At 40.4% G+C, this 17,937-nt stretch overlaps 1 protein-coding gene across 5 annotated transcripts in view; it reads left to right on the forward strand.

Moving 5' to 3' along the window:
- rfx2 (regulatory factor X, 2 (influences HLA class II expression)) overlaps nucleotides 1-17,937 on the forward strand; it is a 56,151-nt gene that overhangs the window by 32,906 nt on the left and 5,308 nt on the right. For 3 of the 5 annotated variants that reach the window (XM_014007365.1, XM_014007363.1, XM_014007364.1), the window contains exons 2-12: nucleotides 4,647-4,755; nucleotides 5,352-5,441; nucleotides 7,735-7,811; nucleotides 8,316-8,586; nucleotides 10,557-10,631; nucleotides 11,447-11,628; nucleotides 11,788-11,907; nucleotides 12,997-13,118; nucleotides 13,292-13,410; nucleotides 17,366-17,478; nucleotides 17,592-17,743. In XM_014007365.1, the coding sequence (XP_013862819.1) occupies nucleotides 4,648-4,755; nucleotides 5,352-5,441; nucleotides 7,735-7,811; nucleotides 8,316-8,586; nucleotides 10,557-10,631; nucleotides 11,447-11,628; nucleotides 11,788-11,907; nucleotides 12,997-13,118; nucleotides 13,292-13,410; nucleotides 17,366-17,478; nucleotides 17,592-17,743 (1,429 nt within the window). In that variant the 5' untranslated portion in view covers nucleotide 4,647. The remainder of the gene's footprint in view (nucleotides 1-4,646; nucleotides 4,756-5,351; nucleotides 5,442-7,734; nucleotides 7,812-8,315; nucleotides 8,587-10,556; nucleotides 10,632-11,446; nucleotides 11,629-11,787; nucleotides 11,908-12,996; nucleotides 13,119-13,291; nucleotides 13,411-17,365; nucleotides 17,479-17,591; nucleotides 17,744-17,937) is intronic. The other 2 variants (XM_014007366.1, XM_014007367.1) reach the window with 2 other exon arrangements.

Genomic DNA, 17,937 nt, shown 5'->3' on the forward strand with positions numbered 1-17,937 from the left:
CACACACACACACACACACACACACACACACACACACACACACACACAGAGCCCTGCCATCTGCAGATCCTAAGAGCTGCTTTGATTGGATTAGCCATGAATTAATGAGACAGGCTTGAAGAACAGCTTCTGTTGTGGAAATCTCTCTTATCATATCTTAATTTGCTCTTTTTGTCAATGTGAGGCTGTATGATCCTAACTCATTTTGGTAAAGCCTCAAATGATGTAAAAGTCATTTTAAATAATGGTTAACTAAATAAGTCAATTCAGAAATAGGAGGAACAACCAGACTTAGTGTAGATTTTTGTTTTAAATGTGATCAACAAATAGGATTAGTATGGAACATTTGCACAGTGTTTGTTAAGCAGCTGTAAATGTCACCTTTAATTATTTTATTTTCTCCTCCACAGTAGGAAAAGACATTTCTCTCATCTACCCAGGAAACTCTGGCTTTATCTATTGGAAGTTTTGTTTTTGAATGGCACGAGCATAAAGAGGCCATAAAAACAGATTGTTGTCTCTTTGATGACTTTAACATTCTTTCCTCCTTTGAACATGAAGTACCAACAAACAGAGCCGTTTTTTCTGGTAGTCAGTTTAGTTACAGCCAGTAAGAAGTCTGTTTTTTTTTTTCATGGCTTCAAGACAAAAATAACTCTGCTCCCAGCACCCCCTCCCCCTCCCTCCACGTCTGAAATTATTAGCTTACATCGTATTTATTGTTGTAAGTTTCTACTTAGCGTGAGATAGAGGAATCAGGTGGGGGTGGGGGGTGGGGGGCATTGTTTGGTTTGGGAAGTATTCTGTTGGTTGCATAGCAACAGGCTCCTGGAAACGGGAGTGGACGGTGTTGCCACTAGCAACCGTTGTTGCTCTGCAAACAATGTGGGCCAGTGCAAACACGAGCCAAGACTGTGCGTTCCTGCTTTAAACTGAACATCTGTATGTGTTTTTCTCAAACGGAGCTCTGTTTAGGTGACAGATATTTCATGTCTTCAGTCTCGACAGGGCCGACTGACATTAGCAACAATTTGTGGGGATTTGTGGTTGTTAAAAAGTCTTTGCCTGGTTTTCAGAAACTTGTGAAACTCGGGTACTTCTTAAAAGGTGTTGCAATGTTGTTAAGTGCTCAGCTGGGGTTTGCTGGGTTGTGTATGAAGTTGTGTTTGTGCTGCAGGTGAAAAATCAGGTCCTGACGGCAGACGGTCCTGAGTCTTGGTTTTTGCGGCAGMGTGTTGTGCCTCCTGCTGTGTTCTACCTTTGTGCCTTTCTGAGCGGCTGGTGGGGAATTTGTGTGGCTTTTAACCTTCCCTGAACACGAAGCAGAAAGACTCCTTTAAGCTCTCATTCACTTGCTTTATTTCTCCTCCAACTCAATGATTTGGCACACTTCATCCTACCTATTTAAGCCAGTGCTAAATGGATGAGAACAAGCAGATCAGTGCTCTGTTCTTTGATCCCCATCTCACCATGCCACCCACTCTTTATTGGCATAAAGCAGCCTCCCAGCCCTGTGTCACTTCCTTTGGTGAAAATGACAATTATAAAGGAAAAATGATGAGATTCTAACAATTCTATTCTAGGGATGTGTGATATATGCAAAAGACGATATAAACAATAAGAAGTTGGCCTACGGTAGAAATTGACCCTCTACCCTCCTGTCGTCAGTTACGTCATCACACCTGTGTCAACAGGGCTGCGAGTGCAGAGACAACAGAGCAGGAGGAGTTTGAAATATAGTGTAGAAATATAGCATTTTAAAACACGTATAGAGAGAATAAATCCTCAAAATTTCCCCCTCCCGCTGTAGAAAAGTTACGTCGTGCCGTCRTGTCGYGGGATCATTTCCTCCCTCCCTCCCTCCCTCCCGCTGCACGTTGCGCAGAGTGAAGCTTTAACAACCGTAGTGTTTTCACACCCAAGTTGTCTGAGAAAAAACTTGCTTTTTATGTATTGTTATCCCACAGAGATGATAAAAAAWGATGTGGATGTTCGTTCAGTCATAAATCCATCTTACTAATGTAACAGTTGCCTCTGCTCTGATGATGAAGATGAGAGCGCAGCAGAGCAGCAGCCGATAAGTTCAACAGGCAGAAGCTCATAGTATGGCAGGCCGGTATTACATTTATTTGGCTTCACCACACTTATATTCCAGTTATCTGAAACTGTTTTATGACAGGACTATGTGCAGCTTAAGTCCCTTAAGGCCCTGTCACACTATAACACTTTAGGCAACTTATGCCAACTTAGAATTTATTTTATGTCTAAATGACAAATTTTACTTGAAGTTCTGGTTAAAACATTCACTTTATTTTGATGTTGTTGAAAATTTGAGAAATGGTTTTGTTGTTGAAATGGTTTTACAATATAAAAAACATACTTTTGAACTTCTGTTATGTTCATTTGCACTACAGCGAAAATGTTGGGTTTGATTATGATTACAGTTTTCTGCAAAATAAATGCTCTAAAAATTACATTATCTTTGCTTTTTATGATAATTTTCTACCGTGATATATACCGTTACTGTGAAAGGATTCAGTTTATACTGTGATATGAATTTGAGGTCATACTGCCCAGCTCTAGTCTATTCATAACTCAGCTGACACTTTGTATCCAAATTCCTGGCTTTTGAACGAAGCTTAAAGATTTTTCATTTATTTTTTAGTTCTTTRTTGACCTACAGGACAGAACTGTGAAAAAAAAACATTTTGATGGAATATGAGAGCCTTTACATGTAAGCGATGATTGTTCTGACTGTAGCAAAGCGAAAGKTTTTTTTCACATCTTTTGCAACAATGGCTAACAACACAGAAAGTAACAAAGAATCAGATGTTTCTTAATATTATTTTGAGTCGCTATGACGAGAGACGTTCATATAGACCAGAGGTGCCCAAAGTGGGGCCTGYGGGCCAAAATTGGCCTGCCAAGCCATTTGATTTGGCCCGCCAGCAGTTGTCCAGGCTACTAGGTTGTATTCTCCTGTTTTATGTGGAAACACTATATTTCTATATAAAGGGCTGTAGTGCAGAAATTCTAAACTCACGGCACTTACTTTATCTTTATCTTTATATTAAAATTAAACATAAAAYACAAGTAACTAGACATTTAGATTAGATTTAAGCATTCATCTAGATTTGCACATTTAATAAGATCACAGATAGGCCTACTCAAATTTTAATTTATGAAAAGTCCTATGAGCTTTTGCTGCTCAACTGTATGTCAAACTTTCTGCACATCCATTGGCTAGCAAAAAAAAATACAAAAAAAAAATGTGGGCCACCACACTGGCTGTTAGCTTAAGCATAAAAAATAAAACTGTACCTAAAAAGTATTTACATTTTATTTATTATATTATTGCATTTGGCCCGCAGCCCTCAGATTTATTTTCATTTTGGCCCTCTCAGGGAAAGTGTTTGGGCACCCCTGGTATAGACAAAGACCAGGGAGTTTTTAAAAAGTTGCCCTTTGTCATCTCTTCCTGTTTCACTTTGGCCACACCCAGAATAAAACAAATATGCTAGTTATGTGACATAATATGTATAGCCATGTGTATTTTTGTACGTGTAAGAAACATAACAGGCATTTTAACGTCATGTAAGAACGTGGAGTGATCTGAAACTTGGCGTGTTGTTTATTCTCTGTAATGAGCTTATGTTCACAACTCTTTCTTTTCCCTACGGACCATGTTTTCTGCCTTTAAACTACATGCTGCTCATCAGTTCAGCCCACCCCCAGCTGGGCCGTATCTCCCCCTCTCCTCCTCCCCCTCGTCTCTTTGTGGCTGAGCTCAAAAGTTCCTGTGGAAGAGCTTAATAAAAGAGGGGCGAGGTGGGGGGGGAGACCGGGGGCTGGGGGAGCGTACGTGGAGGAGTGAGGGGTTGGAGTCATGGTGGTCGTCATGGATTCCTCGCCATGGCAACCGGCAAACGTTTACAAAGCACTGAGAGATTTCCTCATATCAGCTGGATTATTGGAGTCCTCAGAGACCAGTTCTCATTTGAAACCAATGCAGGATATCGTCAAGACCCTAGCAGGGGCTGAAGCCCCGCTGCCACTTTTATTTCCTCCCCACCATCTTGTAAAGTGTTGAACTTGTGAAGTTTTATTTTTTTTATTTTTTTTATTTATTGGGGGTGGGGGGGGGTTGCCATTCCATTCCTTCTCTTGTCAATGACTCGCGCCTGTTCTTTCTCTCTGTCTTTAAAAAAAAGCCTTTGTGTCAGTCCATTTTTAGCTCCCTTTGCTATGCTGTGCACATTGTCACCCAGTGGAAAGCAGAGTAGTAGTGGGTTTGGTCCTCAACAAGCAGTTCAATCCTGTTGGTAATTTGAGCTTCTCTAATAGAACTTTTCCACATGGGTTTGTTCTGCCTGCGAGGCTCCTTCTGTGCAGACAGAACCATTGATTACAGCCAAAGGTGGGCAACTGCTGGCTCCCGGAAAGCTTTCATGACTCAGCTTGACTTGGCAAATCTAGAAAGCCCCCGAAGCAAATGAACGCTCAAGTGGCTTTTAAAGCATTTTTTTTAGCCTTGTTAGCCGTGCGTTTTGAGTTGGTCTTTTTCTTTACTTTTTGTTTTTTACCTGTAAAACATTTCAATTTTTTTTATGTGATTCCTTTTTTTTCCTTCTTTTTTTGCCTTCCAGCATGCAGAACTCAGAGGGAGCGTCAGACACCACGACTGGTGTGGCAGCTCTGAGGTCATCGTCATCAGCCCAGGCTCCTGTGGTTCAGCCCGTCCCAGCATCACAGCAGGTACTGAAACCACTAAACCGTCAGCACAAAGGGTTTAGGATGATAAAAACAGCAGAGAGGTCTGCTTTTTTATCTTTTAAGAAATAAAAATTTGTCACAAAAGATTTTGTTCACACCGTCCCAACTGAACAAATTGTTCAGTTTTATAAATCACACCAGTAAAAATACATTTTAAATGTTCAGATTTATCATTAACTTGTGCTGCCACCTTCAGCTCTGCCACGAGATGCATTTTGTGTGTAATATGAAGAAGCATCATGATGACTGTGAGGTTAGGTTACACATCACGAGCTGAATCTCATTTTTGTCTCACATTTTTTGTGTGCTTCTGCTGATTTCTAATAAATGCAAAAATGCAGATAAAATAATGCCAGAATATTAAGGAGGCAGCCAAGACATTTTTGAAATATCTATTGAATAATAAACTTTAATTTGATAAAGTTTATTATTCAATAATAAACTTTAATTTGATAAAGTTGCTGCTCTGTGTGTCTGCCTGTGTTGCGTTGACTGCTATGTGTGTTTAGATTAGCGTGTTTTGTGTGTGACTGAACATTCATACCTCTGTAATTGAGTTATGTCTTGTATCCACACAGAGGGTGCTGGTTCAAGCCACAGGCTCAGCTCAGAAAGGAGGACAAGTACAACAGCTTTCAGTATCCAGGGTCCAACAGGTCCCTCAGCAGGTACACAGTACTCTGCATACCTGTACAGCTCTGAGCGCATCTGAACACCCCTCCACTTACCAGCTTCTTCAGATATTTTCAAAAATAACATTAATAGTTACTTTCATGCAACAATAAAATATGCATTGTTTTATTTTACAGTTAAGTTTGGAAAAAGACTGTTAATAAAGTAAAGAGAAGGTTGTCAAAACCCGCTTTTGGCTTTTAAAACTATTTAACTTTTGTTCAGATGAYGTTTTACACAAGTCAGTTTAGTTTACTGATGGTTAGGCTTTGTGTTAACATATGACAAATTACAGTAGTTGCTGCGAAAGATTAAAAGAATAAAAAGTATTTTTAACATAAACTGTTTTTATTAGTTCTTCATCTAGTTAAGGAGKCTAGGCATTGCACATAAGGCCTTTTTGCACTTCAAGTGTCGGCCTGGCTTCAAACCCGTGTTCAGTGTGTTTGCATTAGACCTTATGGCCCAGTTCCACCCTGATTTTCAGAACGCCAAGACCCATGGTTCTATCCAGCTTTTAGTTTAACCACACAACAACCGTAGCACGCTACCAAACAAAAACAAGCTAACAAAAGTTAATATTAGCTTACCGTTCTGTTGTCCTACTCTTTCATCTTAAGTCTCATAATGCTGCATCAATCTTTGGTCCTGTTCCTTCGAGTTTGATATAGCCCATTATTAGCCGTGTTTCCATCAACATTTTTAAAGTATTTTGAAGCATCGCATCAGAAAAGGTGAATGGAAACAGCACGATTCGAAAAAACTTCCTCTAGTTCGCATAAAAGTTGATAGCTCACTTGAGCTGGTTTTTGGGTTTTTCAAAAAAGAGTTAATGCGCAAAAGGAGAGATGGAAATACATTTGTCGAATAAGTTCTGACGTAGCGAACATTTACCTCACATGTTGATCAGCTGTTCCTGCTGTCTGTTCGAAACCGGTACCGGTACCAGAGCGACTGCAGCTGGTCCCTCCTCCCGCTGTCAGCGTCTTCTCAGTTGTTCCCGTAACGTGAAAAGAATTGCATTTCTTTCTSTACGTCTCCAGACAGCATGTAACATCACCAGAACTAGTTGATATGATAGAATAAGTACAGCTTTCCTGATAGTAGCAACACGTTCCTGATAACTTCTCTCCATTTTCCTGAGATGCGACTTTTACTTCCTGTATACTACACACATGCGTCTGACGTAACTGATTTGCTTCAAGCCAGTTGATGGAAACACGTCTGATCCGCATTTCTTCGTCCTTTCCTTTTTGAGAATTTTTAAAAATTCGCTCAAAATTCGAATTAGAATTGGATGGAAACACGGCTACAGTTGTGTTGCAAACAAAACAAAATAAAATTTGCACGTTTTTAATATAAAGATCCTGCCCACATTGAGGCGACACTCTGCTCAATGCAAGCACAACCAGGGCCGGGGTATAAATAAGGTTGGGTCGACAGGAGCAGTCAGGCCTTACAATGCAAAAACACATTTAAAATTCAAAGTTAACAGATTTTGTTGGATGATATTTAGTCATAATTTCTGTAAATCTTGGTCAGTTAAATTGGTTCTGCTCTTTACACCTCTTTTCTAGTAACGAGGTGATTCTTTAGTTGTAAAAAGATAAAAAACTTGCCGTAGGTCTCTGCTAAACTAAATGTGATTCTAGCTTTCACTTTGTCAGAAACCTTTTGTTTTTAGGAGCATTTGGAAAACAAAACATGTAGCTGGACCAAAAATATGGAAATCTCAGATTGCGACACTCAGAGAAAATGAGCCAGCACTTCCTTCAAAGCAGCAAAATGTTTGCTGCACCTTTAGTGTTGAAAGTGTTTAAATATGTAATAAGATTTCTTTTAATATTTGAATTGTAGAGGAAATCTTGTGTTCGACTCTGGTTCTCAGTGTTTCGTCTTGAGTGGTGTTCCTGAAGGCTTGAACCAAATCCCAACAGTTGATTTTATTTCATGTTCCATTTGATTTCTTTTGTGTTTCATGAATCATCATTTGTATAACTACATCATCTAAACCTTGGTTTTAGTGAATCGTGTGTCTGTTTCAGATTCATTTAGAATCAGTTCAATTACAAACTTATAAAGTAAAATGTCATTTTATTTTCTAGTTTWGTTCTGGATCATCCTTACATTTATACGCTTTCTGTCCTCTCAAAAACACCTTTTCTGACTCGCAGCATTTTTACCTTTATTGCATGTTAACACCTCCATGTTTGCATGGTTTTCCTTATTCTCAGGTGTATTAACATTGCAGACTCTTTTATTTGAACTGTTGACTTTTTGTATGTGCAGCAGGTGCAACATGTCTACCCATCCCAAGTCCAGTATGTAGGAGAAAGTGGAGATGCTGTTTATACCAATGGAACTATGTAAGCACTGTTAATAAATAAATGTTTCACATATAAAAAAATAGTTGTAAACCGAGGTAATAAGGTGTTTCATTTCTGTTAAATGTTCAGAAATGAGAAAAATCGAATTCGTAAAATGAAAAACTTGCCTTTTAAATCAAAACTCCTGATATTTAGCTCCACTTGAACTGCAGCTTCTGTAGGTTGTGTATGTAAAACACAGATGAGACTTTCCAGATCTCTTTTCTGATCCTTTTAAATGTGTCACAGCCGACTGTTTTTAAAGCAGCTGTAATCACTGCGCCATTAAAGCTAATTAAAGCCACAAGACTCCCCTCGACCATCACAGTTTAAACAATTATAACTCTCCCATGAATAAATATTTGGATGACGTCAGTTCCATTGTTGTCCAAGTAAACACAATTATGTGTTACATCATTTGTGCTCTACTTTAGTTGCTTTACCTAAAGTTGTTCTATGTTTGGTAAATGTACTTGCATGCTAATTACAGCGATCTCTCCCCAGTCGAACAGCCTACTCCTATAACCCCGAGAGTCAGCTGTATGGGCAGAGCAGTGGGGGGACCTACTTTGACTCTCAGGCCGGTGGAACGCACGTCACCACGGTGGTCTCCTCGGCCAGTAGTGGCGTGCCCCCGCACGGCATGGTTGGCATTGCCATGGACGTGGGCGGCAGCCACATCATTTCCAGTGGCAGCACCTACCTGCTTCATGGCGGAAACATGGAGGGAAGCCGCAACCACATATCTCACTCATCGCGCTCCTCCTCAGCTATGGTGAGCAGTTCACGTCCTGCTGCGACTGTGGTGGGATCACAGCAAGCATAGAGAGCAAACTAAACAAAACTATAAACCAGAGTTTACTTCTACACCCAAATCTAAATGACAGCTGTTTAGGGGATATTTCTCTGGGCTGCGACTGTTGGTGAACAGCTTTTGTGACTATTGATACCAGCCTCGAGTCATGCAGTTTCAATCTTGTAACTGCATGTCTTCAGCAACAGAACACAAGTTCAGTTGTCCAGTTTTTTGTTTTTTGTTTTCCATGTCCTGGATGACTGAGAATCCACAAAAATATACGAAAGTAAGGTCTGTCTTGGACTGTATCATAATAAAGTTACTGGATCGMTATTTTAGTTATGTTGCACAGGAGCAGCCGGCCAGAGGCAGGTTCAAACGTAAACACTGAACTAAACATGTCAGAAAACTAATGTGCTCTGATCGCACAGTAATATCAACATGCTAACATTTAGCATTCATAAGCTACTTCAATCAAAGAGCCTTTGTGTCAGTCCATGCTCAGCTCGCCAGCATTAAGAGCTGCAGTGTGAACACAGAGTTGTTGCTGATGTCTCCAACTCATCTCAAGAGATGTAATTTGACACCTGCATGCAAACTCTCCTCCTCTGACAGAAACCACTGCTGCTGCTGCTGATAAATAATAATCATTTCAAAACTGGTCCAAGTCTCCCTATCTTCATTTTAAACGTGCACTCTAGTAGAATATAATATAAATGTTTATGCCTGCTGAGGTGGGGCGTTATTATGCAGCTGGACAACAAAATAATGTGCACAGTCTAGAATAAGCTGTGAATTATAATTTTATTAAATAGTTGCTCAGTTCACGACTTGCTGCTCATTTGATTGCAAAGACTCAGAACTCAGTGAGGCTGCAACTAAAGAAATCATCTTTTTTTTTACAATGTTCTTCGAACTTTGAGTCACCCGGCCTCCAACTATCGCAGTCCAGTGAAATGTCACCTTTATAATGCTGAACATACTAATAATTTGCTTTCCTTTTCTAAACCATTGTAAAAAGTCCAAATGATGGATTCTTATATTGAAGTAATTACCAGTACCTGTATCCTGACTGACAACTCAGTTTCCCAGGGACCTGTAAGTYGGGGGCCCTGTACCTTTTGTAAGAACACCTACAGAGAACACGGTACAAGGCCGTGAGCCCGCAGAACCAGGACTTTCTTAAATAATTCAACCCCGTTTTGTTTGGGAGGTTTTCACAGGCACTTGAGCACCCTATGAAACAAAAAAAAAAAAAAAAAAAAACCTTGGGGCTCATTACCATTTGGCCAAGAGCCCTCTGGAGCCTTCTTAAGGCTTGGAACACTGCCTGCTTCTTTTTCCTTTGCTTCTGTCTCACATTTGGCAACAGAACTACGTCTTTTTTTTTAGCTTGATTTTCTTCCACTACTCCACAGAATATCCCTGCTTTTGTCATTCACTTCAATTGCCAATCAGACTTCATTAGTTAATTTATTTTTGGTCATCCAATGATAGACTTAAACAAGTGTATTTTCAACTGGCTCATGCCGTAGTGGCAACAAGTCTCTTAGTTTTTTTTGACAAACTCTGGGATGATTGGCATTGTTAACCCTCTGTCCCGAATCTGGAGGTGACCTGTGCCCCTGTCTGTTGTTTCTATTTGCATACTTTAAAGTGTCTGACCTGAAGCCTTCAGTGAACAGCTTAACCCTATGAGTCCCTTGATTTGCATGCTTTTGTCAGCCAATAATGGATTTGGCTGCAACACTGACTGATTTTAATGGAAATGCAGAGATGTGGCTGCTCGCTAACAGTCTTATTCCCTTTATCTTTATTTTTTTCTGTTCTTTTTCTTTGTCCTTATATCCCTGCTTATTTCTCTGCCCTTCCCTTTTTATGTCTCCTGCCTCCTCCCCTTCTATATCCTCTGTCTTTTCCTGTTTCGCATGTTTTTTTCTTTCCTTTAGCTTGAAATGGCGATTGAAAACCTCCAAAAGTCTGAAGGAATTGCAAGTCACAAAAGCAGCCTGCTCAACAGCCATGTAAGTCAAGAAGGAACTTTCTTTGGAGAGGAAGTGAGAGAAAAAAAAAGGGAAAGCTGTGGCTGAACCTTTGGGCTCCGTGTTCTGCTTGTGTGAACACACTGCTGCTGGCTTAACTACTTTGCACCGTCCTGTTGACTTGCATAATTATTTTCATTTTGTTTTCATGCTTGATCTGCGCTCGTGTTTGCTTTTACCGTTTCCTACAGATCTATATATTTACTTTGATACTCTGCATGAATTAATGGTTTTCTCTTTTTGTAGGGAGACATCCACTCACTGGCACCAGACTTTATCTCCGTTTATCTTTTGTACGTCTTAAGAGACGTTCAGTCTGTTGTAAATAAATAAAACTATTTAAGAAGTAATTCAATGCAGATTTTTACAAATACTTCAACTTTTAACCTCAACTGTGGTTTCAAATTTTAAATCTGGTTCAAGATTATTTTTGAAAGTAGCTCATTTTTGCTTGATTTGCTAATGGGAGATGCTAATAATTCATTGTGCTTATGCACATGATCTTCCACAACATTTACAAGAAACAATGAGTTTTGCAGATGAACGTTTGGTTTAGCCAGCAGTTTGTAATCCTGTGGTCCCCGACTGCCTCATGTCATGAAGCAAAGACCTGAACTGAACCACAGAATGAATGCAGTGGTTCACCTGGTGTTCAGAGATAGTTTGTTTGGTGTGTGTGATCTGAGGTGTGTGATATCTGTCTTTTGATATGTTAAAATATTCTTTGCTGCATTGCACAAAGTGAGACGAGTCGGTCTCCTGGGGTTAACTGTGTTTTTTTTCCTTTATATTTTTAGCTGCAGTGGCTGCTGGACAACTACGAGACGGCAGAGGGAGTGAGCCTGCCCCGCTGCTCTCTGTATAACCATTACTTGAGGCACTGTCAAGAACAGAAACTGGATCCGGTCAACGCGGCCTCCTTTGGGAAACTCATCCGCTCCGTCTTCATGGGCCTGAGGACCCGCCGCCTCGGCACCAGGTAGTCGGCGGTTACTGCGGCCCCTAATGACAGCAATTCTCTGTCTGTCTTGATGTGACAAGTGTGATGATGCCTTCGCACGTTGAAGAGCTGCTGATAGAAACGGGTAATAACAGTGATTACACTAATGGTGAGGCTTCTTCTCACTGTGTCCATCAGAGGCAACTCTAAGTATCATTACTATGGCATCCGGGTGAAGCCAGATTCGCCCCTCAACCGGCTGCAGGAGGACACCCAGTACATGGCCATGAGGCAGCAGCCTGTCCACCAGAAACAGAGGTCAGCCTGGAAAACCCTGTTGGTCTTTTTGTGCCCTGTTATGTTTATCTGCTTTCTGTTCATTGCTTACAACTACCGTATTTATTCAAGTATAATACGTAACATTTAATCCATAAAATCATGCACAAAGTTGGGGGGTAGTACTATACTCAGATAAATGTTTTTGCTTATGTATTTTAACTGAAATATCGGCCTCATTCACAAAATGCCYGAGTCCAGAAATGAAACCACGTCGTAAAAAGCGGTTGAAGCGAGCTTACCTCTAACACTCCTTTGAGCTTCTGAGCGAGATAGTAACAGATCCAAGCAGGCAACGTGATGTGAGAAAAAAAAGGCAGTCCTGCATAACAAACTAATGATAGTGTATGACCGGGCCGGTCCTGGACCAACAACGAACACATGGTCGGCTGTAATGGCTGCCATCTACCGGTGTTCTGTAAAAGTTGGTCTACCTGAAAAAAGTTTCCCCACCAGAGGGGGCGCTCGCGAGACACAGAGSATGAGWTTGYTGTTGAGTGRGATTCTGATGCCTTTACTACAGAGGAGGAATACCAGAAACTTTTAATGATACTGATGATGGTGAGCCTGATTTTGAAGGCTTTTGATTCAGCTTCATCCACACTTGTTAGAACCACATAGCTCTGTTTTTTAGATCACACCAGTTAACAAATGAGCATTGATAGCTTTTGTTGTAGTTATATATTTGTTGTTGTGTACCTTTTAGTACATATGTTGTTAAAATAAAATTAAAAACTGATACAACAGTCAAATGATAATTTTACTGATATATATATATATATATTATATATATAAACACTAAAACGGCTGAAAAATCCTGAAGTCCATATGAAATTAGAGGTAGTATGAGAATTAAAATTTTTATGCTTTTTAGGCTAAAAATAGGGGGAGTCGTATTCTACATGAGATCGTATTATACAYGAATAAATACGGTAGTTTTCAAAGCAGACTGAAAACTGGTTCAAAATAAACACTTGAGCTGCAGAAGCTTCCATCGAAGCCTAAATGAWCATATTTGTTGTTTGTTGTTGATCTGAGCCAGCTAACACATGCACCCCTTTGTCTGCCCAGGTTCAAGCCTCTGCAGAAGGTGGATAGCATGTCTGACAGCCTGTGTGGGAGCTCTCAGCACTGCAGCGGCACCCCAGAGCAGTCCGTGGCTGCTCAGAGCCAGCATCACCAGCAGTATATAGGTGAAAATAGAATCCTTCATATTTTACCCAAATCACTGTAGAAAGTCATGTTTGTTACTGACACAAGTTGGCTCGACTTCATCATGTTTCAAACAGACAGAGAGAAACAAAAACAGCTTTTTATAGACTCTCCTGTGTGTTTTTGTGAGACGGGTGTACATTTCTTCACGCAGATACGACTCACTCCCTGCCTCCTTTTCCCTCCCCTGACCTGGGCACCCAGCCTCTGCCTGAGCGCATCAACATGAGCGACATCAAGAAGCTACAGACCCTCTACAGAGGCCACTGCGAGGTGGGGTCATCTCTCTTTAAAAAGCATTTAACACAGTTGATCTGTACATGTTGAGCAGAGGCTCCTCACGCTGCTCATTATCCCTTTCCTTCATGCCGTTTGTCACATTATCAGAAGTTAAAGAGTCAGTAAATGTGACCCATCATATTTGGTCACAATGACTTGATCTCATTTTTAGATTCCTGGCTTTAAAAGCTACATTTTGATACCTGGATCATTCTGATATAACTTAATTTGTCTTGTTGGTTACGATGATACATTAATATTCGGTCTGATTCCCATTTTTATGCAATTTTAAATAATTTTTGATGTCATTGTAAAACAGAAACCAAATATTTGAATTTTAAATCATTTTTGTTACCGGCTGTCACCCATCCGCACCCCCCATCACTTGCACGCAGCACTCCCAGAAAGTGAACCGTGGTTCTCTGGGAGCGGTAAAAGATGTCTTAAATAAATAATATTAACAACAACAACAACCAGGAGAAAGCGTACAGCAACTTGTAAATCTGGCAGTGCTTTACTTTCAGAGACAGTGGGTACAACTTTAAAATGTTACAATCCCTAACCTTAACATTCCGCCTCTATAGCAAAATTCTTTCCTCTGCCCTCACACAAAGATTTTGTCAATATTAGCTCTACATATTGTTAGCTAAAGGGTGGGGGGGGGGGGGGGGGTATTTAGCCAGCACCAATTGTTCAAGTTCTCTCACTTAAAAAGATGAGAGAGGCCTGTAATTGACATCATTAGACCTCCTCAACTATGAGAGACAAAATACTATTTTCCCCATTGTTCATGTGTACAGAATACTCCATCATTTAGGGGACTTTTTTTAATCTGGTCTTGGTCTTTTCTCAGTCTCGCCATCCCTTGGTTTTGGTCTCGACTTGGTCCAAACCCTAAAAGTCTTGGTCTTGTCTCGGTCTCGCCATCCCTTGGTTTTGGTCTCGACTCGGTCCAAACCCTAAAAGTCTTGGTCTTGTCTCGGTCTCGAGACACTGTGGTCTTGGTCTTGACTTGGTCTCGGGTTAGGTGGTCTTGACTACAACACTAATTGTTTGTCTCAGTGTGTCCCTGTGATGGACTTGTGACCTGTCCAGGGTGWACCCCGCCCCTCACACTGTGACTGCTGGATATGGGTACCAGTGACCCTGAAAGGAAGAAGCAGGTGTAGATGATGGRTGGATWATATTTCAGACAGTTCATTTAAATGATACATTGATGAGGAATTTATTCCTTAYATGTTGAAAAAAAATGTAAAATTTGCAAACATTTTAATCAAAACATTATTTTTCTTTCTCCACAAACCACTTAGACTTAAWCCTTGTTTCGATATGATGGGTCACATATGCTTGAACATGTTAGCTAATGCTAATGTTAATGTAAAGAAGTAGAGATCTACATTTACTTATATTAAATTTATATATATGTTGGAAGTGTTAAAAACACCTTTTAATGTGTGGATCCAGCCTGCAGATCAGTTCTGCCTCTGTTTACAGTGAGTAATAGAGTGGCAGCTGGAAATTCCTTTATAATGTCATAATGATGGCCTTATTTTGAAGGATCATTGGGAAACCAAAGAACAGCAGTCAACAGGTGTCTTATTTCTAAACACAATCTGTCGTAAGAAATTCTGGAGAAACGTTCATTTCACAACAGAACTTCACYGTCTGCAGACCATAATTCAGCTTTTTTTTTTAATCATTGAGTTTGAGCCACAGTGTAAACTCCGAACAAAAAAAAAAAAGGCAGAACTTTAGAATCACAGAGTTTACAGGCAGGACAGAAGCTGCGATTAAAGCTGCAAAGCTCTGGGTTTATCATATTATCCCTGCCCTCCCCGTGTCCGGCTCCTCCACACTCCTTTTGTTCCAGCCGTCTTTTCATCTCCGCGCAGCTTTTCAAGACGTGCCAATTAACCTTTCAGCACGCTGGGWGGACATCTCCACGTCTTTGTGGCGGGCTCCCCTCAGGCCTTTGTGTCGTCTCGTCTGCAGAGGGGCACATGAGCTCCCGTCTCTGTCTGCAGACACATTTCTGTCACTRGCAGCTCCTCACTGCCTCCGAGTGTTTAAGGTTTATGCTTTTTATTTTTTTATTGTCGGCGCTGACCTGTGAGGATGTCAGCCGAGAGGTTTCAGGAACTGTTTAGAGTTACGACACGACGACAAAACAGAAGTTTGTCTAAAAGTTTTACAGGGTAATCTGCCGGCTGTTGGGAAGAGGAGCGTTTATTTGCTGATGTCATGGTAACAGCTGGGCTCCAACAGGCATTCAGCCGTCGTTAGAGTCATTTTATTTTATTTTTTTAAATGATTAGGCGTTTAATGAAACGTCAGGGGTAATAAATCACCCGAGTTGTCGTGTTAACGCAGAAACACGAGGAGTTGAGATTGGGGAAGCTGTGCCTCTGCACGTTGTTTTTCCTGTGTGGCTCAAAAAACCGTGGCGGCGAAAATACGTTTGTTTKAGAGGGAAGGGGGGAATTCTTCCCTTTTTTTAAATGTTTTGGAGTTCTATGTTTGACCTGTTGCTGGGGGCAACTGTAAACACGGTTGCCGTGGCGACGGCAGGAGAGGAAGCAAAAAACATATCATGTGATTGAAGCTCGCACCGCGGTGTAACAAGATCCAGCAGCCAGCGCTCGTCCTGCCAGATAGAGAAACAACAGATGCTGAATTTAGAGATTTACTGAAGGAAAGAAAAATACGTTTAAAAAGCTAATTATTAAACCTCTTTTTTAAATACCACGCTGAACTCAGCATTTACAAACTCTACTCAAATAATCTTGGGATCAAAATAAAGCTAACACTTGGCTTKAGAGATATTGAGGATGGAACATAATTAAAAACATTTTTTCACTCTCGTCTAATATTTTCATTAGACAGYGTGTCTATAACCCATTTAAAACCATAATGAATCAGGATAAAAACTCTTGGAAACCATAAACCCGTTTGTGAACTTTACCTGAGCAAAGATTCATGCTGCTAAAATGAACTGCAGCAAAGTTACAGAGGTTTTAGTAAAGAAATAATTTTGCATTTTGTCATTCTGCACAGGACAGACCATGATGGTACCATTAATAAATGTTCAGAAATCTGAGGTTTTTACATCCAAAAGTTATTTATTTTTTCTTACCTGCCTTTAAAGACTTKTTATTGAATGTTTGTTCTTTTGAAAAATGATCCAAACATTTATTTGTCACCATATAAATTATATAAAATAATGAGAAATTATATTTGACTTCAGTTAGATCATATTCACTCAAAACCAAGTGAAAAAAAAAACTTTCAATCCATTTTATAACATATTTAGGCATCTACTTTGACTTGGTTTAAAAATAAATGTCGAATGTATTTCTTTACAGATTTGCTATGAGGCCATTTTGTAGTTTGTTTACTTTCTGATTCAACTGCTTGTGGTTTGAACTGTTTGGTGAATGTMAAAATAATTTCCATGAGCTTTTAGCCAAGATTCGTGGCTTTCTATTGATGCCAAACATGTCCASGTTCAACTGACAGATCTGAAGTTAAAAGAAATGTAAAAGGGAAAAACTTAAATATGTACTTGGTCTAAGGAACAAGTCGTTTAAAACTCGTTGTTTTTAAATAAATGCTTTGATGTCAGCTTTCAAACACTAAGAAAGAAGTTGTTGCTTCTGCTTTCAAACAGGAACAAATCCTCACTGTTGGTTTCAAACATTTAAAGGTTTTACAGTGAAATTAAGCACAAATTGTCTGAAGCCCTGCTGTGTCCTGTCGGATTCTCCTGATGATGAATGCACAGGGAGGTGTGTTTAATCTGGCTCATTGTCTTCCCAAGAGGACCCGGGCTGCCCGCTCGCCTGCCTGCCTGAAGAAACTTTGTTGTGTGTCTGGTTGCCATGGTTCATCTCTGTATGTTTTGACCTCCTCTCTTTTCTCCTCCCTCCCTCCCACACTCCCTCCCTCCCAGGCCACTCTGGACGTGGTGATGAATCTCCATTTCCACTACATCGAGAATCTCTGGCAGACTTTTTGGAATTCAACACCCCCACCTAGTGACGGCAGCACGACCATCCCCAGCAGGTCAGATCACACAGCCTTCACCATCAACCTGCGGTGGWCGTTTTCTGCTTTTGTTACTCGTTTGAGTTTAGATCAGAGAGTTCAAAYTGATGTTTTTGTTTCTCGGTGTGCAGCGATGACGACCTGGAGCGTGTGATTCCCAGAGAGAAGCTGATCTCTCTGTGTAAATATGAACCGGTCAGAGTGTGGATGAGGAGCTGCGATCACATCCTCTACCAGGCTCTGGTGGAGATCCTCATCCCTGACGTGCTGCGTCCTGTTCCCAGTCAGTATCACTGTTTCTGTTAAACACACTTTTATTTATGGGCCTTTATTTATCCAGACAAACCCCACTGAAATCACACAGCTCTTTTGTAAGGAAGACCTGAGCCTACGTACTGTAAATTAAAACAGATCCATGATTAGTTGTAACATTAGACTTTATTTGATAAACATATATTTTAACTGTAAAATAAAGAC

This window comes from Austrofundulus limnaeus, unplaced genomic scaffold, assembly GCF_001266775.1.
Source record: "Austrofundulus limnaeus strain Quisiro unplaced genomic scaffold, Austrofundulus_limnaeus-1.0 Scaffold41, whole genome shotgun sequence".
NCBI classification, from domain to species: Eukaryota; Metazoa; Chordata; class Actinopteri; order Cyprinodontiformes; family Rivulidae; genus Austrofundulus; species Austrofundulus limnaeus.